This window comes from Rutilus rutilus (assembly GCF_951802725.1).
Source record: "Rutilus rutilus genome assembly, chromosome: 1".
Taxonomy (NCBI): Eukaryota; Metazoa; Chordata; class Actinopteri; order Cypriniformes; family Leuciscidae; genus Rutilus; species Rutilus rutilus.
This window is the reverse complement of record NC_140209.1, coordinates 22,871,990-22,889,084: the sequence shown is the minus strand read 5'-3', so window position 1 is coordinate 22,889,084 and position 17,095 is coordinate 22,871,990. Positions and strand designations below refer to the sequence as shown.

Genomic DNA, 17,095 nt, shown 5'->3' with positions numbered 1-17,095 from the left:
GCCCTGGAGTGCCCTAGATCTGAAGACAAGGGCCATAACACATGTGCTATAACTGGCCAGAGTCTCAACCAATTACTAACCCATAACTGGCCGTGCATTGGGCCTGAATAGGTTTTAGTGTAGGTATCAATTCTCAGCCTTAAGTGAACCAGAAACTCCAAAACTGAACCACACCTGAGCCTTATCTAAACTGTAAAAAAACATTCGTTAAAAAGGTAAATGACTGTCAGCTCTGCTGGCAAACAAAAAAAACATAAAATTTAAGTGCAAAAAAACACTTACAGTAATTTCCATTAAACTTTTTACAGAAAAACACTGTTTTACAAGTATATACTGAATCATCTACATGCATGAATTAATGTAATGCCAGAATTAACTCAATACATCAGAATATAACATTCATTTTTCCCATTGATTTCTTGTTTTTTTTTTACCCCATTCATTTTCTGTACTATTTATCTTAGTACTATGTTGTGGAAATACTGCAATGGCGACAATGACTGTAAATGGCTTGTTTCTGTAGGCTTTCAATGGTAGGTGGGGATAAATGAATGTCTTTTATGTTATTAGCGAGTCATTGAGTTGACTCAACTGAGTCGTTCACACACACTTATAAGATTCATTCACAAATGCCACTTCTATACTAATTATATCTTTATCATTATCCTTAGACTAACTACTGAAATGAAATATGGTCATTTAAATGTAAGATGCCCTTTAGAAAAGTTTCTTCCCTACAAAATAATGTTCACTCACCTGTTTGAAGTGATGAATGTACTTGTGAAAATATGTAAGGAGAGATTAATCAAATACACTTGATTCCAAGTTTAATTGCATGACAAATAAAGACATTTACAGCTGAATGTTGGTTCATCTGAATGATGCTCGTCTTTACAGAAATACTGTATAGCAGGTCTCTTTCAGGTCCTTTAAAATGGTAGAATGGATTCTTATTTCTCAATTTTAAAACTTGTGTGGACTTAAAAATAGAGATCCTATTAAAAAAACTAAATTGTCTTGGAAATCAAACTGTTTTTTTTTTTAAATCTTAACTGTGCATTATCTGATGTTCATACTTTGATTTCTTCATCCGCCTCAGTGAAGCTGTACGGCGTCCTTGTGTGTCTAAAAGATGAAGCTCTCTGATGAAGCTCGCGAGATGAAGCTCGCTCCTCTTCAGGTCTTCCTCCTCCAAAGTGACGTGTTAGCATGCTAGCAGCCTGCTGGAACTTCATGGGCTCAATCCCGTCGTTTGCTGTGATCGGAAGCCTGACTAAAGCTTGACTCTTCAGCCCATTATGATCCATCTCAAACACAGAGCTCGGCTCCTCCTCTTCCTCCTGACAACCCGTAATGAGGCAGCAAGAGCTGTCAATCAACTCCAGAACCTCGCTCATGAGGGAGGGGCCGAGGTCCACCGTGAAGGACGAGAGCGAATCAGATCGTGTCATCGAGACGTCACTGTTCTCCGGTAGGGAACTCCGTCGACTGTCTTCACTGAGAAGTTCAGACGTTTCTGCAAAGCTTTGGTCCAGTCGTGATAAACGAGGCAGTGTGACGAAACCAGAACGAAGACCTGCAGGAGAGGAGAGGAGATACAACATGTTTCAGCACATCTTTCACATTAGTTAAGTGTGACAAGATGCAGAGATACACTAAGATAATCAAGTATTCTATTTACTTTCTTAAAGTATAATGCCCTTTTTTAAAAGATGTAAAGTAAGTCTTTGATGTCCCCAGTAAATAAAGTTTTAGCTCAAAATACCCCACAGATATGTTTGCATAGCATGTTAAAATAGTCACTGTTTGAGGGTTCAGTAAAACACCGTTTTTGTGTCTGTCTCTTTAAATGAAAATGAGCTGCTGCTCCCGGCACAGGGGGCGGAGCTTCAAGAGCTTGTTCTTAGCAGCTTCAATTACTTCACACAGACATGCACTGAACATTTAAAAAAGTTTAGCCTTTTATGTTCAAACCGGAGTCAGAAGAATGGAGAGACTCAAGAAGAAGTGACAACATGTAAACAACATTTCTAAATGGTTAGTTGATGAATACAAGTAGCTTATGTGTAGTTGTCTTCTAGTCATTGATTAGCATATTCTGTCATGATAATCTATAAATCGCGTTTCCGGGGGAGGGATTTATGTAAATTATGTCTATTTTTGGGTTATTGATGTCACTAACCCTGAAGGAATGTTGTGTAGTCCCTACCAGTTGTTTGTCTTTAAAATAAAATATCTCCCTTTGCTTTGAACTTTGAGCGTTGTAATTTTGCAGATGTTGTTTATGCTCAACCAGCAACATTACACACTAACTAGTTAGAAAAGTGAAATCATAACTTAATAAAATCTCTGAATATCATTTGCTTGATTGTTTGAGTTAAACATACCAAAATAATTGACTAAAAATCCAACAGTTAATTTGATCTAAAATTTACAGTTATATTTAAGATTTATTCACTAAAAGAATTTAGTATTTGACTAACCAATTATTTATTTATAATATACTTAATATATTTGTGAAATTTCTATCAAAATATTTGAGAATGCAGAATTAAACTGATCTGTTTCAAGAAACAAAAATATTACTTAATTCAAATCGATATTAATATATTTAACACACTCTTAAGAAATTGAGTAATTTTACTCAATTAAAACAATGCACCCCTCCCCCGCCCTCTGACATGACGACGACTCAACGGTTGAGTGAGCGCACGCTGTTTGAACTCTCTCCAGTCCAGAACAGATCTTCTCTTCAAAGCGTCGCAGAATTGGTGCATTTCCTCTGTGAAATTCAGGTTTGTGAATGTTTTATTTTATCTATAAAATCATTACGGTGCTTTAAATTGTTTTATTTAATGTAAAACAACATACAGAGGCATAATGTGACACCTAAACGAGACTCGCGCCTGTCTTTTCGCGTGATTGAAACGCCTTGCATAAACACACAACTTTATTCCTAATGATAATGAATAATTAATTTGTATGATAAAATGTCCCCAGAACTGTCACTGTTTGTTTATTGGAAGGTTATGGAGTCAGTCGCTCACAGTATCTTTCGGCTGTGAGTGAAACGCAGGATGGTGGTCTGAAGTTAGAGGTTCCCCCACAGACGAGTCCGTCTCCGGTACGAGAACCAGTGCTGATCCGGTGGATATTGGATAACAGATTGGTTGATTACACTTGAATTAGGCTACCTGAATGTTTAAATGTTTCATTTGAATGTTTATTAAATGAGTTTAAATGTAGCCAATATTGTATATATGTTAAAACAGTGTAAAATGTGCTGTATTGCTGTACTCATCGACAATAAAGGCCAATGTCATGTATACTGGTGGTTGTATGGAATACTGTTTTACAAAGGTTTAGAGGAAATAAAAAAAGTTAATATTACTAGTAAATAAAGACAGTTAATATTACTCATAAATATTGGTTTTTAAATGTTAAATTATTTCTACTCAATTTGATTTGTTAATGTACCAGATGCAGTTACTCAGATTTACTTAATTTTTTTACTTGCATTTACTCAATGCATACAGTATATTTCATTGATTTCACAGCTTTAAAATTTACTCAATTTTTTTGAGTGTAAAAATGTTACACCAAATTTTTTTTAGTAAATCATAGTAAAACATTTTAGAGTGTAGAGACTTTGTCCATCCAATCAATTTTGGATTGAATTTCTTGGATTGATTTCTTGTGGAAATCAAGAAAATCAAGCCCTGTACTATATTTTTTTCTTCAAATGGGTTGTGAACAGCATTCAGCTCATATTAAGGAAGTTCTAAGAGGCCATGCATTATTATTTTTTCTAGGCTTTGTATTATGTTTTTCCACCTTTTTGTCACGATCTCCACATAACAAACTGTATCCGTACGAAGCTGTAAATAGTAACAAGCTAGCTAGTTAATGCTTGTCAGTACCATAGACAGTACTTGGTAGGTACTCAAGACGGCGGCAGTCAACTGGAAAAAGAGCGGATGACGTAAGAGGTCACGTGACTGATATTCATGTATATGTGGGTTGTTCCTCGGCACGGCACAGCGCAGATTAATCCAATGTTTTTAGGAGAATGTGCGACTGTCGGTCACCGCGCCGGTGTGGATACTGTCATTCGGAGTTCATGCCACCTTTCAAACGACCTTCCGTTATGTATCCTTGTTTTCGTGTAACGGAGGCCAGCTAGTAGTTGCTGTGCGAGTAAACCTCACTCCTCTGATCTCAATAGACGCTCTAGCGACAGATGCTAGAGGCTGCAGTCTTTAGCCTCCTTGTTAGAGCACCTGACTCTCATGCCGGAGACCCGGGTTCGAGACCCGCACGGAGCGGGGTGTGAAGGACCCGGGTGAGAGGGGTTACATTCGCATGGGTCCGGTTTGCAGTCTCTTTTTTTCTGGGGCCACTCCGAAGTCAAAGTCTTTTGAATTTTACAACGTGTGAATCTCCAGTTGTCACTGGTGATTGTCGTTTGAACCTTTCTGGATCCGCCATCAAATTGATAAGTTTAATTATATCAAGTGCTGCGAGAAAATGCTATAAATCTCCACCTCCAACATCTTCACATTCATAGCCTACTAGCCGACACTCCTTCTTTACTGTATGTGTTCAGATGTGACGTAATGATGCAAATACATGCTCGAATTTCCCACAGAAATCCACCAGTACCACTGGAATTAAAAACATTATTACAAGCTTACCGTTTTGAATCGAGCTACGGCAAGCAGATAGTGTTGAACACTGGCTGGTTATGTACTTGCTCAAACATTAATTTTGGATAATTTCTAACCAAAAAAAAAACTTACGGACTGCAACTTTAAATCTACATCTTGAATGCAGTTAAAGTCACTTTGGATAAAAGTGCCTGCCAAATACATAAATGTAAAAATAATGTCTGCATATTTGTTTAGTGTCTATTTTAATGACAGCAGCACTGGAGCTAAATTAACAAAACCTAATGAAAATTTGACCAGCTGTACAATGAGTCACATGATCAATGACACTCGTTTAATTACATCACAATAAATTTAAGTAACAACTCTTGTAATATTGTCGCAATATGTAATATGTCCAGAGGGTGGCAGCATGAGATCTTTGTGCTGTGTGTGTGTGTGTTATATTTAGTTGACTTTATGTCAGTCTTTGAGGATTTTGGATTTCCCAGAATGAGGGAAATTCCAGAATTCCTGAGACATGAAACACACTCCACTGAAAACAGCACTGCACTTTTCTTCAGTCCCCCCCTTAATTGTGTGAGTTTCTGCTTCATCACGCAGGTGTGTGTGTGTGTGTGCAGGGTGTGTACTCAAACTACAGTCATTCCCGGTAAAGGTCATTCACTCTGTCCCTGTCTTTGGTAATTACAGATCGTACTGCTGTTTTCTCAGCATCTCATGTTTTCAACTGCCATCTTTTAAGATACCATGTCATGTTAAAAATAGCTTAACTGTAGACATGCAGTGCAGAAGATTGACCTTACTTCCAAGATTGTATACACAGCAAAATCCCCAGTGTTAAATTAACACTGCTAACTTAAGAAATCCTTTGGAATACATTGAAAATGCTAAAATTATTATACTGTACAAGGCCAGCACTGCTCTAATCAGTAGAGTAAATCTAACTCAGAGATCAGGCTCTATATGAGTTCAAACTAAATCTAAAGTTAAAAATGTATGGGTTAAGAGCCCAACTAAAGCAAACACTGATCACCATAATGGTAACATACCAATTACGATTTTCTCCTTCAGTGATTCTGCTTGTTAACATTAACATCAGGTGTCTTCAGTAATGCTCAATCATCACTCAATGAATCACTTAATTATCTCATTAACTTTAACACTGCTTCAGTGTTACTTATAACACTCTGAGTGTGGACTCACATAAACACTGAGAGTGTTAATTTAACACTGGGGATTTTGCTGTGCAGGATTTAATGCAGTTATAAATGCAGTTTTTGTTCATTTCCACTAAAACTGTGACGCAGTTTTCTTTTATTGGCTTCCATAGACTTCCACAGTCATTTTTTTTGCCACCATGTTGGCTCTGCCTACAAAACACGTTGTTGATGTCTGCAAACACCCAAATGGTCTATAGCTGTGCCCGAAATCACATGCTGCCTGAGTAGCTATTGACAAGGAACAAAAAAAAAGTATGTCCTATATAGTATGAATGTGAACTGGATGAACATCTGCCATAATATTGTAGGACAAGTCACGTCTGAATCCAATGATCGTGTCACACACAGAGATACCGTCATCTGATTGATTTTTGAAGACAGCATATCCTTTGTTGCCTTTGATATCCCACAATCCTGTGTGTTCCATTCCCTGACAATTGAGCTAAACGAGTAGTTGAATAGCTAAAAGTTGCGGTCAGTTGGTGGTCAGTTTGTGTGTAAATGTATGTTTTTCCACTTTTGATGTCATTTCTATGTAGAAATTAGTATTGTAGAAGGCTATTTAAATATTTGCTTAGTTATCACTAAACCTCTCTTTACTTTGCTGTAGATCATTGATAAGCCGTTACCCAGCCTTTCACAATTTCATGAGAAACCTTTGTAGGCAGGCGCTGCCTGCAAAGTCATTGCCTGATAAGACAGCGAGGCAACAAGTCAGTATTCGGACGCAGTCACTGCCATTCTTACCCAGTGGCCTTATGGGATAGTGACCATCAGATGCGAATTTTCAGAATCTTGGTGAAAGTACACTAAAAAATGCTGGGTTTTTCCAACCCAAATTTGGGTCAAATATGTAGAAATCCAACCATTGGGTTAAAAATGTAACCCAATGGTTGGGTTTGTTCATATTTTACCCACATTTGGGTTGAAACAACAGTAAGACTTTAGTACTGGTACTTTACGTCTGCTGTTTTATGAATACTACGAATTCGGACACTCATTTCAAATATTGTTTTTTGTATACTATATAGCCTAGTAGGGAAGAAGGCATATTCGGACCAAGCGGCAACCTGCCTGCCTCTCTCTTGAAACCAAACACGGAAGTGTGACTTAAACTGCAATTCATCGACTGGCCGCTAGAGACAGGCTGCAGAAGAGAGTCAATCCCATAGACCCCCATGTTAAAATGACCAACTTTAATGCAGAAACAAATGTGTTTACAGCCTGGTGCAAAAAGTGGTTTTGGTCTATATAGCTAATTTTGCCCTTCATGACAACTGTGAGAGGGGGGGGGGGGTGAATATTTTTATAGCTCATTCGTTTAAATTATATTAAGCCTTAAAGTTCTGCATAATTAAGGGCGTGGCCACTTGAGTGACAGGTGGATAGCCGTTTGTCTGCTGTCTGTTAGCATCACGTCACCTCAGCTAATCCTGCCTCTTTGCCCATTTTCGGTTATCAGGGATGCCAAGATGGCGACGGCCGGCTCCGCCCACTATAGGCTTCAAAAATGCTCTTCAGAAACACTACGGGTGACGTCACGGACACTACATCCATATTTTTTTTGAGTCTATGATTCGGACGCATCACTAGACAAAACTACGGTGGTGTTTGACATGTTTGGTGTTCGTACCGTATGAGCAGAGCGGCTCGTCCGGGGAGCTGGTGGAGGTGGGCAACAGCGCCCTCATCAGGCCATCGTTGGTCATGTTCAGCTGAGGCAGCGAGATGGCGTTTTTAATGATGGGCGAGATGGACGGCGGGGGGGACGAAAAGTCACGTGACCCTCCTCTCAGCCGGGGCATGGGGGGTTTCCGTACGTGCTGTAGAGTTCGTGACAAAAACCGCGTCGTTCTGGAGCCAGAGGGCGAATCCGGGTAACTATCGCTGTTAGCCGTTCCGCCGAAGTTGCTCAGGAACGAAGTGTCACCAAAGACGTCTCCGCCGCGGCCCACGTGCATCGTGTGGCGGAAGTCGCCGAGCGGCGGGCTTATCATGTCCACCGACAGGTCGCTCTTAAACCGGCGTTTGGCGTGAGACGTGGACACCAGGCCTTTGATCGCCGGCAGCTTTCCCAGACTCATGACGAGAAATATGGGATTTATATGATCCTTAAAGAAGATCCAAAATGTCTGTCAAAAAATATAGCAAGCTGTTGATGATGATGTGCTCCTCAAATATTAAAAGACGTTGGACGTACTGTAAGTGCAGCATAAGTAGTAAATGAATTCCCCAAAAAGTGGTGGAAAGATGGAAGGTGTCTAAAAAAATGGCCAATCAAACATTTACAGATAAATGAAGCATAATAGAGGCTAAACTAATGTCAAATAATCCCCAAAACAGATCCGGAGAGAGAGATCGTTTTATGAAGCAATAAAATACCCAGATAAACGAAGCTCAATAAATGGTAAATTAATGTTGACTAATCCTTAAAAAAAAAATATCCGAAAAATACTACAAAAAATACCTAATTCTAGTTCTATGAAGATATAATTTCCAGATAAATGCAACTGAAACAATGCTAAATTAAAATTAATATAAAAGTACTCTTTTTTTTTTTTTTTTTTTAGAAAAATACAAAAGAATCTCTAGTGATAGTTGAAGGAATTAATCAAATACCTGAATGAATCCAGATGAATAAACACCAAATTAATGTGAAATAATTATTAATGAGGTCCAGAAGAAGAATAAAATTGTAAAAAAAGTAAAAAAAAAAAAAAAGCTAAAATAAATGTCCAAATGCTATAAGATTAAATGTAAACATACATGCATTAATTAAATAAAACAGCAGTTTAGGTTAATTGAAGTGTTTTTTCAGATTCAAACGTCTAGATGTGCAACAAAAACACAACAACTCTGTTTGATTATAATATTCTGCAAAAATGTCAGTTTTGACAAACTCTCAGCTGCTCCGATACGAGTGCCATCCTGATAGTGATGACATAATTTACTAATAAATACGAACTCCCAATTCATTAGTGTTTATAAGTGTTCATACATATAGAGACACGCGTTCATCCTGAACTGTATGAGCGCCATCAGTCCGTGAGCCGCTGCCCATCCCGACCCGGAGTTTAAAAATAACCTGGTAAAGAAGCCTAATAGGATTTACGAAGAGTTTAAACACCTTCCAGTGAGCACAAAACCCTGCACTCTCTCTGATAGTGGAAAAAAAGACCTTTCTTGCACAAAATGTCTTCAAAAATGTCTTCAAAAAACCACCAAACAGCCTTTAGTGACGCCTTCAGATTTCACAACTTCTTCCAAACATCCGTTTCTCTCCTTCATCACCTCTTATATCTCTTTCTGAACATCCACACATGCACTGATCACTGTTTTTCCAAAGATTTGTGACTTCCAGCACCGTGCTTTTCCTTCAGTCCCGGCACACCTGTCTTCCACTGTCGCCCTGATCCGATGTTTTAGTGTTTATGAATCCCACTGCAGGTCTTTCGGCGTCCTCGAATCCCCCAAAACACCCGGTCTAAAGCGCATCAGGCGTGCGTGTGATCCGCTGTGTTTTGTCTGTGGCTCCAGAGGAGTTTGAGCGGCTGGGATTGGCCTGGATTAGCGGGATTATTGGTCCTCACTCTCTCTCTCTCTCTGTCACTTCTCTTATTCTTTCTCTCGCCGGACCGTCTCAATCCATTTAGCCGCCCGTCAGTCAGTATTTTCTTTTCACACCGTGACACGAGTCCTGAGAAAGAGAAAGAGAGAGTCAACGACTAGAGTGATATTGTTGTGTCTTCTGTTAAACAAGCATCTTTATTCTGGACAGCAATGATGATCGTCGTTTATGCAGCACTTTCATAAAACAATACTAAGTCAAAAAAATTAAAATAAACATAGTAATAGTAATCATGAAAATATGGGTCACAATGATTCTCAAATAATAGGCTGTATAATTACTTAAAGCAGAACTTGATTGTCTTCATGAATATTTGGTTTTTATCTTCATTATTTTCCATTTTTACGGCTCATTGTCAAATAAAATCACTAGATGAAGTGAGGATTGATTAGTATTTTATATTAAGCTCACTGAAAATGACAAACACTTCAAATAAAAGTCATCTTTAAATGGAAAAGCACTCCTGTGACACTAGAGTTAAAGGATAAAGTGACTCTAATGAGCCCCAAACTTTGTTGTCAGCAAGTTATTTCCTGTCGCCCTTTTAATTTACAAGTTAGTGTAGAGAAACAGCAGCATCTGGCTCGATTTTGTCCTCACAGAGATGCTTGTTTACATGCTTTCACTCACACACACACACACACACACACACACACACACACTCGCACGTGTGTCTCCATCCATCCAGACTGTTGTTGTGTTTAATTACACCTGTGTGAGTCTCTCTCTACACAAACAAACACACACACCCACACACACGTTAAGCCCATCAGACAGACTGGAGAAGTGAGTGGGAACTAATGGAAACAATCTGTGTGTGTGTTTGTCTGTTTCTTTCAAACATGCATTTTTCACAGGCCATGCATTAATCTTTATGCATTAAGCCTTTTGTGATGATCTCAAGTTTCGTGTGATGAAGTGAACATAATAGCTGTTTTCTACTATTTTTGTCTTGATCTGAATGTAACAAATCCTCACTGCATGCTCATAATGATGTTTGACAGATCTGACAATTCAATTCAACTGTTTTCACCCCAAAATCAATAGAAAGAAATATAAAATTATATTTGGCATAATGAAAATGAAGTCCATTATTATAACTAGTTGCTTTATGTGTATACTGACATTATTTTAATAACAATAAAGTTAATTTGCGCCATTACTGTAATGCTAAATAATCTCATTCTCATTACTGTAAGGTGAACAATTATTTTGTGATGAAATTTATGATTTATTCGCCAACTGTTGTCTGTCTGTTGTAGGAAAAAACAGTTCACAAACACAATATGACTGAACCATGAATCATTGCTGTCCTTCAGTGTCGGTATCATGACAAATAATAACAGTTCGTTTGTTACAATAATAAAACGTCATGAGCGAATAAAATAACCAAACATATTCACCTTTAAAACCTTTAAAACGTCATTCACGCGTGCAGCTAATTTTCCTTTTGACGTAATAAACATTAAACAACTTACCAAAAACACAGAATAATGCCAAAGTTTCAGAGCGTTGATGAATAATCTCCAGAGATCGCTCAGCGAGCACCCGCGACTGGCCACGAGCCGAGGAGGACGCGCATGCGCAGTGGGACGGATACGCGCCTGCAGCAGCATATGTTCACTTTTGACAAACAGATTTAAGGTTTGTTATTTTTATTTACCAAATGTTATACAGGAAATATATAAAGGCTACGTGACATTAACAGTCATTTTTCTTAAAAAACAAAACAAAACAAAAAAACGCAACCCACAGCTTATATTTATTTAGGCTATTTATGTCAATAACAAGGGTTAGATACCTTCTCACTCGCTCTACAACATGTTTCCTCCCAGAAAAGAGGAAAAACAAGAAGCAGAATAAGAATATATATTATTCTGCTGCTTCTTTTTCCTCTTTTCCCTCTGATTCTCATTCTCATTCCATTCATCTCCAAGAAAAACAGTCTCTGGCTGAAGAAATGTATTCATATGAAGAGAAAATGTTTTTTGGACTTGGACGCCGGACAGACGCTCCCACAGCGAGGACAAAATTACACTTTCACCTTCTCGTCTGCATTACTTCCTCTCACTCTCACACACATTAATGTAACATATATTAATTTATGATTGAGAGGAAGTAATGTATTTAATATTTAAAGTATAATATGATGTATTTAATATTAACATATATTAATATATTATACATCATATATATATATATATATAATGAAACCATTAAACGTCATAGAATGCTGCAAAAATAAATACAAATAATGCACAAATAAATGAGGACATGAAATATTTTTCATGCAACATGAAAATGAATGTGAAACAAACATCTAAATATGCCTTAAAATTAAACAAAATTATTCTAGATATGAAATAAATTCATATTGAAAAGGCAGACAATATGAAACAAATCAGAATATCAGAAACTATGTAACTTTTCATGTTCCATAAGTAACTGTTTGCATGGCTCTGCTGGCCGTGACTCTCTCTCTCTCTCTCCTGTTTCTCTTCTCGTGTCGGTGACCACAGTCAGACACACCCTGAACCTCAAGCCAAGCGCTCTCGCTGCCCACACTGCCTTCCCACAACGCTTTACAACCTTCTCACAGCATCCATGCAACCTTTACTAGCGTCTGCGGGGGTTCATGAAGCCTCAGACTCTCCAGACGTCACATGAGGATCATCACGGTCCCGGTTATGCTTAGAAATGGTTTTGCTGGTGTCTTCTGGTGTGGGCTGATGGTTTTCATGATCCCACGTTCCCAGGCAAGACTGATAAAATATAAATTCTGAAGTCACTATGGATGAAATCTGCCAAATAAATACAGTTTTGAACTGACTGCTGATAAATCACATCAATTTCCATTTCCCCCATCTGATTAATGCTTTCAATATGTATTATTATTACACAGTAAGTGTGTATTTGAGGTGTTTCATTCGTCTGCACAGGTTTCAGGTTCCACTCACTCACTCATCTGTGAACATGACGTCACACTGACAGACAGAGATTGATGATGTGGTTTGGGTTTTTTTTTTTTTTTTACTGTCTCTATCTTTCTCATGGGAAACAAACAGCTGGCTACTCTCATACTCCTCATTTGGATGAGGTCACTTTGGATAAGTGTCTGCTAAACGAGTTACATGAATAATAATATCATGATAGTATGACATTTAGTTGATATTCCAACATCTCTATGGCTGATGTGGGTTTCAAGTTAAAGTGGTTGATATTAGGTTTATGATTAATTAATAATGTGTCCAATCAAAGCAGACACTTGTACATGTTCTTCAGTGTCTTCAGGAAACACTTTCAGGAATCGTTTGGTGTCGGGACAACCGGAGCGCTCGGGAAAGCAGCTTGGGACAGAAGCGCGAGGAATCAATCACTGCTGAAGGATGTTCACAGTCTGAGCAGATTTCAATGCAAATGAGCTGTGTTTAAGAGCAGGATTCCACAGCTTCCCGAACGCCGTCTCCCTGGTTTCGTTTTCCCAGCAGTTCACAGAAGAGAGTCCACACACAGCAAACACTTACTGTACAGTGTGTTCACTGTAAAGCTGCACACATTCCTGCACAGATATCAGCTTTTCATGAACCCAGCCAACAGGAAACGTTCTCAGAACTTTGGCTAACGTTCTGTCAAGGTTTTCTCAAAGTTATGAACAAACGTTCTTCCAGTAACTTTATATCATATACACACGGTTATTCAAAACCTAAAGCTCTTCTTTCATGAGCTCCTATGTACATTTCTGTGCGAGATTGAAAGTATTTGGCAGAGAGATGTTGAAAAATTCACGGTAAACATGAAAGCATGTTTTTTACTGTAAGCATTTGTGGTTGTACAGTATTACAGTCCGTCAAACCTATAACTTGACCTTTGGCCTGTTTATAGGCCTAATCTTAAGTCATGATTGTTTGGTGTTCAGTAAAGCGATGAGTGTTTGTTCATGTGAAGAGTGTGTGTGAGGCTCTGATGAATTACTGTGGCAGTTGTGTTTGAAAAAGGAAATCAAGATACTTCCTGTTAGATTGTGGTGTGTTACATAGAGAATTGTGTGTTGTGGTTTGCAAAAAGGGTTTTATGAAATTGAAAACTGAGTCGAAGGTCGAGAATTAGTGTATGGTTTTGCAGATTTGGTGTGTGTGGTTCTGGTGTTTGAGTGTCAGGTTTCAGAAATTGTGTGACAAGTACGGATTTTGTGTGTAATCAGTTGTAAACAAAAACTTTAATAGAACCTTCGTTCAAAGTCTGGTCTGGTCGTTTTTTTCTGAAACATTTTAGTTGGGTATTTGTGTAACATTTTTGAATGTTACTACTTATTTCGGATTGAATGTTCACTCAATGTTTTTGAATCTTCAGGGAAGATTAATGGGAACGATAACATGTTTTTAGAATATATTTTTGGCTAGGAGTCAGGTCAAATTTAGTTATATTTCACAATTCACATTGTCTGTTCCTTAGTCTGGGTCATAATATATTTACATTTTGCAACAATATAACAATCATGCAGCCGAAATTTGCAACAGGCCTATCACTTTATGTGAGTGTATGAATGCGGATAAGGTTGAACATATACATTTCAAATTTTCACATACAGTTACATTTTGCGATGAAATAAAATGATCAGGCAGTTGAGGTTTGTATTGTATACCTGAGAAAAGGCCTATGTGAACAATTTTGGATATAATATATTCAACTTTGTTTATGTTTTTGTGATGATAAGCAATCACACAGCGAGATTTGCTTTATGTGTCTGTACTGTATGTATGCGAATAGGTCTTCAAAAGTTGGATGTAAGCCTACTATATATCCAACTTTTAATATATTTCTGGGCGGTAATATAGTTGGGACATAAGACAGTACCATGACTGTTCCCTGTTTGTAGTTTCTCATGGTTTGTGTGTCTGGTGTGAGGATGATGTCTGAATCCTGTATGATGCAGATTCCAGTGATATTCACTGCTCGTGTTCAGACTTGATCACCTGACACTGACGAACCCTTTCTGAATGGTTGAACATGTGGAAATCATCATGTGGACAGAGTTTCGGTGAAACTATTTCAACCTGAAGTTTGCCAAGTAACTGTACAAGCTCATAATAGAGCATTAAATTAGTACGAAAAATACTTCAAAGAGGCCGAGTGAACAATGATGACTCAAATGAATCAGTAATTTGAATCACTATATTGAAATGACTCCTCAACGGGGTGAATGAATCAGAGGCTGCATTCAGAATAGTGGTTGCATAGTTGTAGGCTATTAAGGCCCTATCCTTATATATGGTACTAAATAGGCCCAAATTAGTAATAATTAAGTATAAAGAAGTATGCTAACCACAGCTGCATTTATTTGATTAAAATAAAGAGAAAACGTGTAAAAAACGATTTTTATGACATTTTAGCAGAAGCACTTGAAAAACATGCTCCTTTGTTTCATCCATTGAAATGCTAATCAGCTCTGATGATGTCAGATCCCGTTCTGCGCTGTCTATTAATGGCACAACAGCAGTTAAATCTGTCTGAAAGGAGTCATAAAGAGTCATTCTTCTGCGGGACAAAGCTCTGATTATGTGTTTGGATGGGACTGGATGCTCGGCTGCCCCTCCGCCACATTCCTCCCTCGCTGAACCGCTGGACGTCTCTTGATCTGCAGCTCCTGCTCGAGTGTTCAGTGTTGTGCTGGTGGGACAGAGAGACGATTGAGCACAAGACAGATGAACAGACAGAACATGAACATGCTGTCAGTGATGAGACACCGTCAAACTCTGAGCTGGACATCTGAAACACATCATCATCATCACAACAGACCATATTTAATTCTTGTCAGGAATGAAAATGGGGCTGTGATATGACTCATGCAGTGGTTGTACTGATGTTTAACAACATGCCAATTGTTAAGCTAATGAAACGGCTTTCGAAAATCTTCCAGAACACATATCAATTTTGAAAGCAGTAAGTTATGAAAATAACATGTGATAGTAGCAAGACTGCATGTCTATCTCTCACAACCTCTTTTTCATCCATGTAAAAATCAGTATGGCTTCTACAGTACATAAAAGTGTAAATACAAATTGGCTACTTATACTGTAAATACTTGTTGTAAGTGTTTGAAAACTTTAAGTTTAGTCAACTTGAAATGTTAAGTTGCATTAAGGGACTACTTGGATTTTTAAGTTATCTCAATTTAAATCTGGGAACGTTATCTAAATGCAAAATTTTAAGATATATAAGAAGATTTTTCCCAAATCTATGTAGGCTACTTCTACTACTGTACTGTCTAGGTTGTTTATTTATGTATTTATTTATTTTAGTGAGGAACAAGCATATTGCAAACAAGAGCACATGTAGGCCTAACTAAACATAACAGGGGTATATAAAAGAAAAAATAACAGAAAAGCATTGTACATTTTAAACAGTTACCTAGTTAAATTGCTTTCAAGTTTTTACTTTACTAGATATTTATTTAAAGTTTTAATGTCAGTTTTAAATAGTTCAAACATATTTTCCAAATCATTGTGACTAAAATATAATAATTTAAATTATTGCTGGGCAACGATTAATTACATCCAAAATAAAAGTTTGTGTTAATATATGTGTGTGTTCTGTGTATTTTTATTTAGTAAGAAATAGAAGGAAAAGAATAATTTTTATTAAGAAATATTTGCATGTATATAGGCCTACTGTATATATATATATATATATATATATATATATATATATATATATATATATATATATATACACATGCAAATATTTCTTAATAAAATTTTATATTTTTATATATTATATATAATAAATATATATATTTTATATATAAATAAAAAAATATCTTAAATATATACATGCATATATGTATTTATATATAAAAAATAACACATTACACAAAAAAAACTTTTATTTTGGATGTAATAATCGCGACTAATTGTTGCCCAGCAATAATTAGAATTATTATATTTGCTCGTTACTACAGTCACTAATTACTAATTATAGTCTAATTACTGGATTTTTATCACCATCAATGAGAAACACCTTGAATCAGCTTTTACAAGATTAACAACAATCTTAGCCTATTTTATTTTATTTTTTTCTCCAAATTATATTTTTTTACCTGAGTACATTCCCAAAATAAACACACACTTATCAGTCCCTATACGGTTATTTTGACACGTCGGATTCAACGCTGTGTAAGGAAAGCGGCTACAGCTGAGTAGATCCAGCATTCATATTTTCGGTTAAGTATCATTCAGGTATTTGAAGTGCAGTTTATTTCAGTGCACTAATACTACAAAAAGAAAGAATACGCGAAATTGGGGGACTCTGAAACAGAATGACAATCATCGGTCAGTCGTATAAAAGCGATCAGTGTTAATGTCCAGTTACAGTATCATGTCTCCCTCCAGTGGATAATCCTCATCCTCACCGGCATGAACTAACAGGTCACTGCACTCTCTGACCCGCCCGGAATGTGACTAATTACACTGGTGAAATATTAACACGAACATTGTGACACAAAGTTTACAGTGTGCCTTTAATCAGTCACACTCATATGTTGAGTGACTCAGGCATTTTGACGATTATTATACATTGGA

At 37.3% G+C, this 17,095-nt stretch overlaps 1 protein-coding gene across 1 annotated transcript; it reads right to left on the bottom strand.

Annotated features, from left to right (window-relative positions):
- Positions 1-805: 805 nt before the first annotated feature.
- Positions 806-8,437, bottom strand: cdc42ep1b (CDC42 effector protein (Rho GTPase binding) 1b). The gene is made up of 2 exons (XM_084386732.1): positions 7,524-8,437; positions 806-1,576 (listed from the first exon to the last, which is right to left on the bottom strand). Exons 1-2 carry the CDS (start codon positions 7,972-7,974, stop codon positions 1,071-1,073), a joined length of 957 nt encoding a protein of 318 aa, XP_084242858.1. The 5' UTR covers positions 7,975-8,437; the 3' UTR covers positions 806-1,070.
- Between the last annotated feature and the right edge of the window lie 8,658 nt (positions 8,438-17,095).